Below are 16,571 nucleotides of genomic sequence, written 5' to 3'. Positions count from 1 at the left end.
AACAAACTCCGATGCAAACGAAGAAGTGGCCGGCTCCCAAGTGCCACCTACAATTGGCTAACTGACCTGAAACCGCTGCCAATCGTATTTGAACCCAAAGAAGATTAGCGTGTTTTCCTGGCTCGTGTGAAGCTGTGAACAACAGCAGACTTCTCTGTGAAGACCGTCGGTCGTCAAACAGTGGCTGCAACTCGTCATGGCTCATAGGCAGCCACTCTCACTACCAGCCACCTGGCTTCACTCATCTCGACTCTCACTGCGGCCATAGAACGAATCGCACACCTCGCCGCGATGCTTCAGCGTGTCGTCGAGACCGTGATGCCGGCTGTGCAGGCAGCCACGCCAGCTACCACAGCTGCTGCTCCCTCTGGCGTTCGCGCCGGGGACCAGTAAAGACAACACAACACCTTGTAAGTAGGCTGTTTACGTTTTCTATGTCCCTCTTCCCGTATTGGAGCGCGAGTGTCCTCTGAAATACGTAATTGTTGTATTACCTGTGTCAGCTGATCTTGTACTTCCCCGATTTCTCTTTGGTGTTGCGTACTAATTTGATTCAGACTTTGTTTGAATTTCCTAATTTGTTCGCACTCTTCTGTGTCATTAAAGACTACCGGTTTTGTGTCATTCAAATTATCATCTACTTTCGTAGATAAATTATTTAGCTGATCCAAAAGTTCAACTACTTTCTCTGATAATGAACTAATGTCCTCCATGTGTCTTTCTGAATAAATTTTCAGAGTATCTACTGTGTCCTTTAAGTTTTCTTGAGTTTTTGCAAGTTGCGTAGTCGAATCGGTAGATGCAACTGAGTCAATTTTAGCTTGCAAGGTCTCATGATTTTCATGAACAATTGTTTGCAGTTCTTTTATGGCTGCTTCGTGATTCTGTAATGCATTTTCATGCCGCGAAAAAATAGGTTGGAAATGCTCACAAATTTGTGTTTTTACGTCATTACAGACTTTTTGACATTTCGATTCGATTTTATGTATTTCAGTAGTTAAATCTTCACGTGTTTGTTCATGCGTATGTTCCACTGAGTCTAACTTTTGAAGCTTTTGCTCCATTGCGTCTAACTTTTGCTCTGTTTGTCTCTGATTTTGTTCCATTGTGTCTAACTTTTGCTGTGTTTGTCTCTGATTTTGTTCCATTGTGTCTAACTTTTGAAGATTTTGTTCCATTGTCTAACTTTTGAAGATTTTGTTCCATTGTGTCTAACTTTTGCTCTGTTTGTCTCTGATTTTGTTCAAGCGTTGTGTCTAACTTTTGTAGCCTTTGTCCCATTTGTTGCATTAACTGTAATAACAGTGCACTGGTGTCTGAAACATGTTCCTCAGTGCTTTTCGGCAGTGCATTTGAACCGGCAATATTCGAATTTTGAAAAACAGAAAATGTGTCTTGATTTATTTGAGAAAACGGTGAGGACGCAAAATCTGAATCTACAGTATTTGCAAGATTGTGTCCTGTCATTTCGGAATCCTGAGGCGAGCTGTTGCCGACCGATCGATCGATAACGCTTCCCTGTTCACTAATTGTTTCACTGCCTACACCATTATTTGCAACCCGCTCCATTTCCTTACACACAATTACCAAATTACTACTTTGAACATTAGTTAATTCATTACATGGTGGCGTTAACACACTGCTTTCGTCTTCACTGTCATTTCTCAGTTTACTTTGGAGCCTAGTATTACGTTTTTCATACGCCATTATTGTCACAATTTTTCACACGACAACACAGAAAAACACAATTTGAAGAACAAAAATAAGAGAACACATTAACATAGCACTGAAAATAATAACTAGTTAATTGCAAGCGCAGCTGCGAAATACTTCGTGCAAAACTACATGCATGCCACAACCATTTTACTGTACAACAATGAAAGACTGCAACTACAAAGGAAATTCTCTCTATGATTACGCGCTAGCAATAAACAAAAGCTACACTAATTACACAAACTACAAGGAAAAAATCAGAAGATTCCAGTGAGGTATCCTCGGCTAAGGGTAGATATATGAAACGTCCCCTTAGAAAAATTATACAAGACTGGTCTATGTGAAATGTCCTCTTTGATCAATTATACACGAATGTGCTTAAACTGACACACAATATCTTTAGCGCAACGCAATCTGACTTCCAAAAATCCCTACGAAAGAATGGCCCTGACTAACATTAATCTATATGTTTCACAAATCACTTACCTCACAAAAATCTTCGTTACTCGAACTACTGCAATACAGCGAGCGCCACTACTGCCAGCTAACTAAAAGATTCAAACTACGGAAGTCACTAACTTCTGATAGGCATAGTTAGCAAATGAAAGATTCTAATAGAGAACAAACAATGTATTTACCTCACTAGTCATAATATATATAGCAGTTCATGACATCAATTCTTACAAATTTCAAAACTCCGCCATCTCTCTCCCCACGTCCACCACTGCTGGCGGCTCACCTCCAACTGCGCAACGCTACGCGCTGTTAGCATCCAGCTGCCGCTGCCCAACACTACAATGGCAGACAACAATGCAAACCAGCCACAGACTGCGCACAGCACAGCCAGTGATTTTTCATACAGAGCGCTACGTGGCGTTACCAGTAAGAAAACGTAAACAGCCTACTTACAACCTTGTCGGCATTGCTCGCAAAGAACAGTCAACTAGAGACGCGCAACGTGTCGACAACAAGAAACGTGAAGATAACAACATAACCAGGGAAGATACAGGAGGAGCAGCAAAACTGAAAAAACTTAACTCAGTCCGAACAGGCCTTGGAAGGCACAACGGTACCGCCGGCCGTCGCGTCATCCTCAGCCCACAGGTGTCACGGAATGGGGATGTGGAGAGGCATGTGGTCAGCTCTCCCGGCCGTATGTCAGTTTACGAGACCGGACATTAGGAACGGCAAGCCTGCTTAAGCTCGGCAACAATCAGGGGAGAGAAGAAGATCCGTATGCAGTACTAGTTGTGATAATATGACCATCTGAAATTATGATGGCCACTCATAATTACGAACGCAGCAGAACCACTGGATATCCATACCACCGCCGAGGTAATCTGCCTCCTCCTGCTTTCGTGTGCCACCAATAGACCGTATCTCTCTCGCTCGCCCCTTACTTACATATTTTATTTCTTCCTTTCGTAAGTTTTGGACTGGACTGGACTGGACTGTTTAGGGGAAGAGACCACACAGCGAGGTCATCGGTCTCATCGGATTACGGAAGGACGGGGAAGGAAGTCGGTCGTGCCCTTTCAAAGGAACCATCCCGGAATTTGCCTGGAGCGATTTAAGGAAATCACGGAAGACCTTAATCAGGATGGCCGGATGCGGCAGTGGTTCAAATGGCTCTGAGCACTATGCGACTTAACTTCTGAGGTCATCAGTCGCCTAGAACTTAGAACTAATTAAACCTAACTAACCTAAGGACATCACACACATCCATGCCCGAGGCAGGATTCGAACCTGCGACCGTAGCGGTCGCTCGGTTCCAGACTGTAGCGCCTAGAACCGCACGACCACTCCGGCCGGCGATGCGGGAGTGAACCGTCGTTCTCCCGAATGCGAGTCCAGCGTGCTTCAACAAAAGCCCGTATCGAGCTACTGAGCGTCTCTCTTGCAGAGTCTTCCGCTGGAGTTTATCTATCATCTCCGTAACGCTTTCGCGATTACTAAATGATCCTGTAACGAAGCGCGCTGCTCTCCGATCTTCTCTATCTCTTCTATCAACCCTATCTGGTACGGATCCCAAACCGCTAAGTAGTGTACTGTAACCTACTTCCTTTGTTTTCGGACTGCATTTCCGTAGGATTCTTCCAATGAATCTAAGTTTGGCAACTGCTTTACCGACGATTAATTTTATATGGTCATTCCATTTTAAATCAATCCTAATGCCTACTCCCCGATACTTTATGGAATTAACTGCTTCCAGTTGCTGACCTGCTATATTGTAGCTACATGATAAAGGATCTTTCTTTCTATGTATTCGCAGCACATTACACTTGTCTACAATGAGATTCAATTGCCATTCCCTGCACCATGCGTCAATTCGTTGCAGATCCTCCTGCATTTCAGTACAATTTTCCATTGTTACAACCTCTTGATTACTACATCATCATCCGCAAAAAGCCTCAGTGAACTTCCGATGTTATCCACAAGGTCATTTAAATATATTGTGAATAGCAACGGTCCTACGACACTCCCCTGCGGCACACCTGAAATCACTCTTACTTCGGAAGACTTCTGTCCATTGAGAATGACATGCTGCGTTCTGTTATCTAGGAACTCTTCAGTCCAATCACACAATTGGTCTGATAGTCCATTTTTTCTTACTTTGTTCATTAAACGACTGTGGGGAACTGTATCGAACGCCTTGAGGAAGTCAATAAACACGGCATCTACCTGGGAACTCGCGTCTGTGGCCCTCTGAGTCTCGTGGACGAATAGCACGAGCTGGGTTTCACACGATCGTCTTTTTCGAAACCCATGCTGATTGCTACAGAGTAGATTTCTAGTCTCCAGAAAAGTCATTATACCCGAACATAATACGTGTTCCAAAATTCTATAACTGCTCGACGTTAGAGATATAGGTCTATAGTTCTGTACATCTGTTAGACGTCCCTTCTTGAAAACGGGGATGGCCTGTGCCCTATTCCAATCTTTTGGAACGCTACGCTCTTCTAGAGACCTACGGTACACCGCTGCAAGAAGGGGGGCAAGTTCCTTCGCGTACTGTGTGTATCCCATCAGGCCCAGCGGCCTTTCCTCTTTTGAGCGATTTTAATTGTTTTTCTATCCCTCTGTCATCTGTTTCGGTATCTACCATTTTTTCATCTGTGCGACAATCTAGAGAGGGAACTACAGTGTAGGCTTCCTCTCTGAAACAGCTTTGGAAAAAGACATTTAGTATTTCGGCCTTTAGTCTGTCATCCTCTGTTTCAGTCCATTTTGGTCACAGACTGTCTGGACATTTTGTTTTGATCCACCTACCGCTTTGCTACACTGTCCCTGCTGATATGCAAAGTCTGTAGACACCCCGGCTGGGTTGATAGTATTTATCAGAGTTGGACGTTATATGGAGAACTAGCAGACTACACCTGGTTTGGAGTAAGAGCATACACTTACGGAAAATCGAGGTAGCTGCAGAAGGAGAAATCAGCTCTGCAGACAGATCAGCTCCCTGTTGCAGCTCCCTACACTTCGCAGTGAGAATCAAGTCAACATGCAGAACTGTTTCCAGACTTTGAGTTTCCATCAACTGCACCACTACATGAGTTGGCAGACACACTCTCTGGTACATCGGCTTAGGGCATTGAACTGTTTCCCGACTTCATGTATCCACTACATCCTTCCCTTGCAGCACTCATCGAGTCTCATATAGCTACGAAACGACGGTTACCGAACTTTCAACTATCTAGTTCGATTACTTTTCTACTTGTCCTATCTGAAATGCTTACACATAGATCATCCGAAAGAGGGAAATTCTCAGATTTTTTTTTACGAATATTATATGTATGAAATCAAGCCACACATGGTTACGTTAGCAACATGAGTATAAACATATCGAAAAAATGTGGAGAAAGACATAAAATCGGTAAAATCTCAAAAGTTGACAGAAAATAAGTACAAATTGAAGGAAAATGCGACAAAATGTGGGAAAATTAAGGGTGAAAGGGAGAGTACTGACATGTCTGTTTTGCGCAGGAAAATTCTTGTACGTGAGAACTAGTGTGAGACAGAAAGAGGCATGTGAGAGAAAGTCGACATGGACGCATTGGGATCCAGGGAAAAGGAATAGCCTCATTACGTGGATAACCACCATATTTATGTACTTGCATGAATGCTGTACTCTCAGTCATGTTCGAAAGAACAGACACCATGCACTCATATAACTGATATGCCTAGCGGATGCACAAATATGTCCGGTCTCATGTGGGAATCGCAGAGTAGCGAACATGGAATCAATGGACAGGGACTGTGGATACGTGGCGCTCGGTGGGAACGTGGATCGGCTATGAGGCATGCCGAGACAGTCTGCGCAGTTTCCTAGTAAACAGGAGACCCAGGGTTCGAATCCCGGTCCGGTTCACATTTTCACTCATCGCTGCTGATTCTGCGAAATGTCCTGCTGCACGTGAGACAAGTGACCCCTTCAATTACATTTGAAATTTATATACCTTGGATAACAAGCCCAGTGCTGACTCCAAAGTTATTGGCAGCCACTTTATAGATTTTGTTAATGTGTTTTAACATGTGACTATGATAAACTGTATGAACTCCTTAGCAACAGAGCACTGTATTACCATCTTGTGGACTGCAACATACAACTACAGAATGGATCGCGTGTTTGAACCCGCTTAAGACTGTTTCAGGGGTTTAAACTCTAACAAACGGTATTTACAATGTGCTTCTCTGTACTCTCTACGAATCACAATCATGCAGTGTCAGCTAACAAACACTTTACAGAACAGTTGCTGCGCGGTTTTTAACAACATGTTTGCAGTATGTCGACTGCGGTAATAGGAATACAGTAAGTTGACTGCTGTCTTGGATGCTTTCTAAAGTGACGTATATCTGCATTAAAGAATGATAGAAAGTAGTTGGTGTAATCGGTTGAGAGTGGTTATAACGAGGTACACTGATGTTGCATTCTAATGTGCAGGGGATGATGTGGCAGGTCATTGTTCACACATTTAAAGATTTTTTTCCGTTGTTCTCTCACGCTATATCAGTTGTGTAGTGTAACCTACATTTGACTCATATACAATTGCGAGTTCGGGGTGTGAATGAGAGCGCTATCTACCTGCCACCATTAACAGCAAACTTCTCCATACCACATTCAGTAGAGAACTTAGAACACACATGTGAGAAATCATATCCATGAAACGAATGGGAAAGCTATTTCAGCCCCCTCCTGTAGAAGAATGAAGATACATGCGAAGTGCACCTTGTCTCTGTCACATCTTGGACATAAATCGATTCTTCAGTTTCATAACTGCAGTGAGTCTAAGTCAGTGATAGGAGTTCGTGAGGTAGTTCAATCCCTATGTATACATTTGCTTGATAGTTGTTGTGTATGGAAGAGACTAAGTTCTGTTCACAGAGTTAGTGCAGCATGGAGTGTAATTCCACATGTCAAACTCCGCTGCAATGCATATGTCTATTTCCTCACAAGATGTCGTTGTTTCACGCATTTTCCGTAGCTGACGAACATTTTATAGGAGTGATGCGAGCATAGCGTAATTTTCGAATCGTAATCTCCCGTCAACAATGGGCACTATACACCCCTGGTAACCTATATAGTGCATGTATCACAAGGAATCAATGTTTTTCATTTTCTTTGGTGTAGAATGTAATTATCTTAAAGTCATCACCATAGAGAGTAGGTTAGAAAACTTGCAGGGTGAATGTACATCAGCTGTTGGAAATATATTTCCTGCATTGGGTTGTTAACGGTGTTGCATTCCACAACTAATATATCAGAAACAACTCTGCTCTAACATTACAGCATATTTAAGTGCAGAAGTGTGTAGCTTAGGACTGTTGTTTATGTTATATGATCATTTCTCTCTTTCCAATACCTTTTTCATAGGGACTCCAAACATCAGAACAATGCTCTAGAATTGATAGCACAAGTGATTTACGTAAAATGTTTCAAGAACCTTCCTTCTGGATCTCCTTCATGAATAAACCATACGTTTTGTAAGGTGTCAGGCAAATCCAACACCTTCCATGAAAACCCTGACATGCTAAGCAAATCCAGTAGTATGTCACATAGCTCCGAATAAAGCGTGACATTAAATTAATCAAAGTAATACGAGTAACGAGTGAGCAAATGGAATACCACAGACTAACACAAGAATGCCTAAATGCATGTCATACCTTCCCACCGTGAGACAGATGCAGTTCCGAGGGGAGAAACGAGAACAGAAGACGAGAGCAGAACCGTGTTAAGCTAGAAGGCCCTACGATAAGGGACGGACTGGACACCCACGTCGCCAGCTAACCACTAGGGCCACACCACCTGCAAGTTTTAGCGTGAGACTTTTTTGCGTCTCTGTTACGTCAAGGACCACCCCCCAGCCCATGTTAAAAGCTACAGCCCTCCAGAAAAACAGTATAGATCTTACGATAACACAAAAAGGGCCACACCACCCGCAAGTTTTAGCGTGACACTTTTTCGCGTCTCTGTTACGTTAGGACCACCCCCCGACCCATGTTAAAAGACAGAGCCCCCCAGAAGAACAGTATAGATCTTACGATAACACTAAAAGGACCACACCAGCTGCAAGTTTTAGCGTGAGACTTTAACGCGTCTCTATTACGTTGCAAACTTTAAAAAACATTGCTCCACCACGAATAGTATAACATTTCTCATTGGATAGACAGAATTTTTGTAGGCGGAGCTTAAGGTTAACATTGAGACCCTGATTGGTCAGATGAAAACACAGCCAGATAGTTTTTTTTAAAACCAACTTTGGTAAATGGTAGTAAGGAGAAGTGAGGAAAGAGTTGCTTCCGAGATGGCGAGGTGAACGGAGCTGTGCCGCCCGCTGCCGCCCTGACGCTGCCTAAACACCGACAAAGTAATGAACGCACGCGATGCCGCATTTTTGAGCGCATAAGTCTTCACTCAGAACTGCAGAAGTCTTATCTGTTACACCCCCTTTTTGCGTAATACTAGTGTCGATCGTCAATTAAAGCTCATGGTGTTCACATTTGCCACTTGAAGTAAAAATCTGAAACGCGATGATTTTTCTGTTATATAATTATTGAGAAGCCACATCAGCCACTGTAATTTACGATAACTTAGATAAGTAATTAAAGATAATTGAGGGCCACTGTAGACCATTTTGATAGTTTTTGCTTTTGTGAAACTTAATTTAAACCTAGATTATAGATGTGATATGGCATACGTCATCCTTCGATCCATTGTAGAACTTGGAAACCCATTCAGGGAATATTTGTTCACATTTTTGTTGAACGCAGTTGGTTTTTACCATCCTGTATTAAAACATTTCCTTTTATCAATAGTGCAATTTATAAACAATGTTTTGTGAATAGAATAAAATTTCCAATGGTAAACTTAACTCCTTTTTCGACGTTATTTTACCAGCTAACTAAAAATAGGAAAGCCTTGAACCCCTTCCAGTAAATTTAGTTAGTATTAAGATTCTTTTACAGGGAGTGCAGTGGAGCTGACGCTGAAATCATTAAGTATTTGGTTATATCATCGCTAGTCTCACTGAACTCTTCTGAATTCTACATGTCATGTGTGGTCTGGCGTCTCCTTACCAGCAAGAGGTCCCAGGTTCAAACTAGTCAATTCCCTAAAAAAACACGCTCAGAGCGTCGTTGCGCCAAAGTGGTAGGGAGACACGATATAGAACAAACAGACACCACCATGAATGTTTAGAGTTTCTTCTTCTTGACTATATGTTATATCACTACAATAATCTCAAATGTATCAGGCTCCTGTCTGCAGGCTTCGCAGAACGGCATTTAGAGTATTGGAATGAGAATATTGGTCTATATCACTAGTATTGGTCAGTTGTGCAGGTTTGGAACACATGTTATACTTCTCCGAAAGCAAAATATCAAACTGTATTGATTACATGGAACTCAGCACGATCTGTTCCTTCATGAGACGTCAAATGCAGTGGGGGTACTACCCTCCTACTTCTGATCAGTTTCAAATTAAATCAGAAACAATGTTGCAGGAAGGGTTGGTTAAAGACAGAGGAAGAGTCACAAGATGCGTAGAGAGAGACCGTCCAGATTGAGGATCATTAGCCAATTGGTTCAATAAAGGGGCAGCTCGTATCGAAATTAAGGATAGAGTGATATGATTCGTTTGTTGAGGTGGTAATCATCAAAGGTCGCGGCACCCACTCCTATTCCTAGTGCTGCCTCTTTCAACCACGAGGCGTAACCGAGGGTCACGGCATGCTGTTGGCCATTCTGTGACGAACTGTCATTTATTTCGCTATTGTACCTAGGTCGAAGTTCCCTAGAAATACTTTTGATATCTGCAGACCTGAAACAGTATATCTTTGTCAGTCTGACTCTGACCAAAGCAGAGCATTGCCAGCATATGGATCTCTTTGTGTACCATCAGCGACAGGATAGAACAGGACTGAGAAAGCAGAGCCACTACCTACAGGTGTGTCCAGCAGCAGACCATAAACAGTATATCATAGTCACTTGTAGTCGTCTGGAGTGTGGCACCATATGCGGCAGAAACATGGACGCTGAGATGAAAGGATTAAAAAAAGGTTAGAAGCATTTGAGATGTGGATGTGGAGGAGAATAGAGAGAATAAGCTGGATGGAAAGAGTGAGTAATAAAAGAGTATTGGAAAGTATTGGTGAGATAAGATGTCCGCTAAAGGTTATATGAGAAAGGAAAAAGAATTGGTTGGGACGTTCATTGAGAAGGGAGTGCTTGCTAGTAGATGCTTTGGAAGGACTGGTTCGTAGGAGAAGACTGAGAGGAAGAAGGATGTACAAGAGGATAGACGACATAAAGGGAAGAGGAAAATATGCGGACCTAAAGAGGATGGCAGAAGACCAGACAGCCTGGAGAACTACCATGTGAAAACCTGCGTTTTGGTAAAACACTAATGATGATGGTGATGATGACTGATCATTTCCGCTACTGTCCAAGTTTCCAAGAATAAGAATTGCCACACCACTCTGTAGCCCGCCTCTCCTTACCACTGTCCACAAAGTCGTACACTACAAGCTAAAAGTCTCTTTTGTGTTAAAAAAACCCTGCCTAACGGTACCTCATTCATCCCTGTACGATTAGTATGTGTTAAGAAGAATGGATGTTGACGTATATATACGTGATTACTCTGCTATTCACAATAAAGTGCCTGGCAGAGAGTTCAGTGGACCACCTTCAAGCTGTCTCTCTACCGTTCCATTCCCGAACGGCGCGCGGGAAAAACGAGCACTTAAATTTTTCTGTACGAGGCCTGATTTCTCTTATTTTCATGACGATCATTTCTCCCTGTGTAGGTGGGTGCCAACAGAATGTTTTCGAAATCGGAGGAGAAAACCGGTGATTGAAATTTCATGAGAAGATCCCGTCGCAACGAAAAACGCCTTTGTTTTAATGATTGCCACGTATCATGTTTGTGACACTATCTCCCCTATTTCGCGATAATACAAAACGAGCTGCCCTTCTTTGTACTTTTTCGATGTCATCCGTCAGTCCCATCTGATGCGGATCCCACACCGCACTGCAATACTCCAAATAGGGCGCACAAGCGTGCTGTAAGAAGTCTCTTTAGTAGACTTGTTGCACCTTCTAAGTGTCCTGCCAATGAATCACAGTCTTTGGTTGGCTCTACCCACAACACTATCTATGTGATCGTTGCAATTTAGGGTATTTGTAAATGTAACCCCTAAGTATTTTGTTGAATTTAGAGCCTTCAAATTTGTGTGACTTATCACGTAATCAAAATATAGAGGATCTCTTATAGTACTCATATGAATAACTTCACACTTTTCTTTATTCAGGGTCAATTGCCACTTTTCGAACCATACAGATATCTAAACCATTTTGCAATCCGGTTTGGTCATCTGATGACTTTACAAGACGGTACATGACACTATCATCTGCAAACAATCTAAGATGGCTTCTCTGATTGTCTCCTAGGTCGTTAATATAGATCAGAAACAACAGAGCGCCTATAACACTTCCTTGGGGCACGCTGGATATTATTTCTATTTTACTCCTTCCCGTCTATTACTACGAGCTGTATATAGACCCAACTAAGAGCTTTCTTGGTCATGTATCATCCATGCTCCTATCCAAATGTCCTACACACGACCGTTTCATTTTCATAGCAGTAATAATTATAATGTTTAATCCGGCCTGTTAACTTATCTGTTTGCTTGTTTTTCCTTTTTTCTAGGATTTCCCAGCTATATCTGTCTAATCATAGCCCCTTAGGACGGCAGTCCGTCACGCTGACTATTCAGCTATCGGGGTGGATGCTCTCCCAACTACGACGTCAGGAGTAACAGTGCTGTGCCTCTCGAAAACACAGGAAGACTAGTACCTCTCCCCAGCTCGACGCCACACTCGCCAGAGACGGCGAGCACACACTTGTGCATGCGCTTGCACGTGGGAATGGCCTGAGTGACCGAAATAGACCAATTGTGGGAAAAAAGTAAATACGCGAAACCAACATCCGAGGCGGAGGCATTAAAGTGTTCAAATGGTTCAAATGGCTCTGAGCAGTACGGACTTAACATCTATGGTCATCAGTCCCCTAGAACTTAGAACTACTTAAACCTAACTAACCTGAGGACATCACACAACACCCAGTCATCACGAGACACATTAAAGTGTCCTTCGACAAATATACGGCTGCGGTGCGCCATATGAGGAAAGTGGTTGACTCACCAGAGCGTTCATGTTGGATGCCGACGGCTGGGGTCCAGGACTGCCGCGGCGCTCCGCGCCAGAGGCCACCCTGTTTCGGAGTTCGTTGTGGACAGCTACGATGGCGTTCTCGTCCGCCGGTGTTGTGCTGTTGCCTCTCAGGCCGCCGCATCTTCTTGCGACTCCCTGTAACATGGCACTCGTGAGCTCATCCCTACCCTACACATGCGCACATGGTTAGTAAGGAAATACAAGTAACTGAACACATTATCCCCCTGTTGCTTTTGTTGGTGTTCATTTTACACTCCTGGAAATGGAAAAAAGAACACATTGACACCGGTGTGTCAGACCCACCATACTTGCTCCGGACACTGAAAGAGGGCTGTACAAGCAATGATCACACGCACGGCACAGCGGACACACCAGGAACCGCGGTGTTGGCCGTCGAATGGCGCTAGCTCCGCAGCATTTGTGCACCGCCGCCGTCAGTGTCAGCCAGTTTGCCGTGACATAAGGAGCTCCATCGCAGTCTTTAACACTGGTAGCATGCCGCGACAGCGTGGACGTGAACCGTATGTGCAGTTGACGGACTTTGAGCGAGGGCGTATAGTGGGCATGCGGGAGGCCGGGTGGACGTACCGCCGAATTGCTCAACACGTGGGGCGTGAGGTCTCCACAGTACATCGATGTTGTCACCAGTGGTCGGCGGAAGGTGCACGTGCCCGTCGACGTGGGACCGGACCGCAGCGACGCACGGATGCACGCCAAGACCGTAGGATCCTACGCAGTGCCGTAGGGGACCGCACCGCCACTTCCCAGCAAATTAGGGACACTGTTGCTCCTGGGGTATCGGCGAGGACCATTCGCAACCGTCTCCATGAAGCTGGGCTACGGTCCCGCACACCGTTAGGCCGTCTTCCGCTCACGCCCCAACATCGTGCAGCCCGCCTCCAGTGGTGTCGTGACAGGCGTGAATGGAGGGACGAATGGAGACGTGTCGTCTTCAGCGATGAGAGTCGCTTCTGCCTTGGTGCCAATGATGGTCGTATGCGTGTTTGGCGCCGTGCAGGTGAGCGCCACAATCAGGACTGCATACGACCGAGGCACACAGGGCCAACACCCGGCATCATGGTGTGGGGAGCGATCTCCTACACTGGCCGTACACCTCTGGTGATCGTCGAGGGGACATTGAATAGTGCACGGTACATCCAAACCGTCATCGAACCCATCGTTCTACCATTCCTAGACCGGCAAGGGAACTTGCTGTTCCAACAGGACAATGCACGTCCGCATGTATCCCGTGACACCCAACGTGCTCTAGAAGCTGTAAGTCAACTACCCTGGCCAGCAAGATCTCCGGATCTGTCCCCCATTGAGCATGTTTGGGACTGGATGAAGCGTCGTCTCACGCGGTCTGCACGTCCAGCACGAACGCTGGTCCAACTGAGGCGCCAGGTGGAAATGGCATGGCAAGCCGTTCCACAGGACTACATCCAGCATCTCTACGATCGTCTCCATGGGAGAATAGCAGCCTGCATTGCTGCGAAAGGTGGATATACACTGTACTAGTGCCGACATTGTGCATGCTCTGTTGCCTGTGTCTATGTGCCTGTGGTTCTGTCAGTGTTATCATGTGATGTATCTGACCCCAGGAATGTGTCAATAAAGTTTCCCCTTCCTGGGACAAGGAATTCACGGTGTTCTTATTTCAATTTCCAGGAGTGTATATCCTCCTTTCAAGACACTGTCCATTCCGTTCAGCTGCTCTTCCAAGTCGTTGTCTGTCTCTGACAGAATTACAATGTCATCAGCGAACCTCGAAGTTTTTATTTCTTCTCCATGGATTTTAATACCTACTCACGTGCACATCACGTTTTTTAACGTGCACTGATAGCACACACTGATGCGATCAAGCAGCGATATACATTATGATGGTACTTATGGAACAGGCTGTTCGAGTTTCTCATTCACTTCTGAGGCATACGAAACATAATCTTACAATTTTGCAGAAAAGATGGAAATCTTTGCTTTCGAAGATGGCGATAACTGAGTCCTTTCAAGACACTGTCCATTCCGTTCAGCTGCTCTTCCAAGTCCTTTGCTGTCTCTGACAGAATTAAAATGTTGTCAGAGAACCTCAAAGTTTTTATTTCTTCTCCGTGGATTTTAATACGTACTCCGAATTATTCTTTTGTTTCCACTATTGCTTCCTCAATATACAGACTGAATAACATCGGGGATAGGCCCTGTTTGACTCCCTTCCCAATCACTGCTTCCCTTACATGCCACTTGACTCTTTATAACTGCCATCTGGTTTTTGTACAAATTGTAAATAGCCATTCACTCTCTGTATTTTACCCCTGCCACCTTCAGAATTTGAAAGAGAGTATTCCAGTCAAATAGAAATATTAATCCTTAACGGTGGTCAGAAAATGTCTGAAACGCTTGTAGTGATGTTGTAGGGTAAGTTGTACTGAGACATAAATGCTAAGAAAAAAATTCGATACGTTGCGCCGTTTCCGAGTTATTTAGCATTGAAGTTAGCCAATCAGATCGTCGCGCGCGTAAATTCAAGTTTCAGCTAAGGAGTCAAAGCACTCGTTGGGCAACACCGCCCCTGGCAGGCCGCTTGAATGGGAGTGCGCGACGCCCCGATTGGCTAAATTCTATGCTAAAAAACTCGGAAACGGAGAAACATATCGAATTTCTTTCTTAACATATATGTCTCAGTACAACCTGCCCTGTAACATCCTTGCAAGCATTTCACACATTTTCTGACCACCCTATATATCTCTGTATTTTACCCCTGCCACCTTCAGAATTTGAAAGAGAGTATTCCAGTCAAATAGAAATATTAATCCTAAAAAGGTACGGCCAAACATTCAGGAAACATTCCTCACACACAAGAAAAGAAAATATGTTATGTGGACATGTGTCAGGAAACTCTTACTTTCCATGTTAGAGCTTCTTATTACTTCTCTTCAAATCACATTAATCATGGAATGGAAACACACAGCAACCAAACGTACCAGCGTGACTTCAAACACTTTGTTATAGGAAATGTTCAAAATGTCTTCCGTTAGCGAGGATACACGCAGCCACCCTCCGTCGCATGGAATCCCTGATGCGCTGATGCAGTCCTGGAAAATGGCGTATTGTACCACAGCCGTCCACAATACGAGCACGAAGAGTCTCTACATTTGGTACCGGGGCTGCGTAGACGAGAGCTTTCAAATGCCCCCATAAATGAAAATCAAGAGGGTTTAGGTCAGGAGAGCGTGGAGGCCACGGAATTGGTCCGCCTCTACCAATCCGTCGGTCACCGAATCCGTTGTTGAGAAGCGAACTCGACTGAAATGTGCAGGAGCTCCATCGTGCATGAACCACATGTTGTGTCGTACTTGTAAAGGCACATGTTCTAGCAGCACAGTTAGAGTATCCCGTATGAAATCATGATAACGTGCTCCGTTGAGTGTAGGTGGAAGAACGTGGGGCCCAATCGAGACATCACTAACAATGCCTGCCCAAACGTTCACAGAAAATCTGTGTCGATGACGTGATTGCACAATTGCGTGTAGATGCTCGTCAGCCCACTTATGTTGATTGTGAAAATTTACAGTTTAATCACGTTGGAATGAAGCCTCATCCGTAAAGAGAACATTTGCACTGAAATGAGAATTGACACATTGTTGGATGAACCATTCGCAGAAGTGTACCCGTGGAGGCCAATCAGCTGCTGATAGTTCCTGCACACGCTGTACATGGTACGGAAACAACTGGTTCTCCCGTAGCACTCTCCATACATTGACGTGGTCAATGTTACCTTGTACAGCAGCAACTTCTCTGACGCTGACATTAGGGTTATCGTCAACTGCACGAAGAATTACCTCGTCCATCGCAGGTGTCCTCGTCATTCTAGGTCTTCCCCAGTGGCGAGTCATAGGCTGGAATATTCCGCACTCCCTAAGACGCCCATCAATTGCTTCGAACGTCTTCCTGTAGGGACACTTTCGTTCTGGAAATCTGTCTCGGTACAAACGTACCGCGCCACGGCTATTGCCCCGTGCTAATCCGTACATCAAATGGGCATCTGCCAACTCCGCATTTGTAAACATTGCACTGACTGCAAAACCACGTTCGTGATGAACACTAACCCGTTAATGCTACTTACTGATGTGCTT

General features: G+C 44.4%; 1 protein-coding gene across 1 annotated transcript in view; it reads right to left on the bottom strand.

Moving 5' to 3' along the window:
• LOC126267818 (venom allergen 5-like) overlaps window positions 1–12,585 on the bottom strand; it is a 76,147-nt gene extending 63,562 nt beyond the window's left edge. The window contains exon 1 of the mRNA XM_049973124.1: window positions 12,412–12,585. Coding sequence (XP_049829081.1) covers window positions 12,412–12,585 — 174 coding nt within the window. The remainder of the gene's footprint in view (window positions 1–12,411) is intronic.
• Window positions 12,586–16,571: the final 3,986 nt, after the last annotated feature.

This window comes from Schistocerca gregaria, chromosome 4, assembly GCF_023897955.1.
Source record: "Schistocerca gregaria isolate iqSchGreg1 chromosome 4, iqSchGreg1.2, whole genome shotgun sequence".
NCBI lineage: Eukaryota > Metazoa > Arthropoda > Insecta > Orthoptera > Acrididae > Schistocerca > Schistocerca gregaria.
This window is presented reverse-complemented; position numbering and strand designations above follow the sequence as displayed.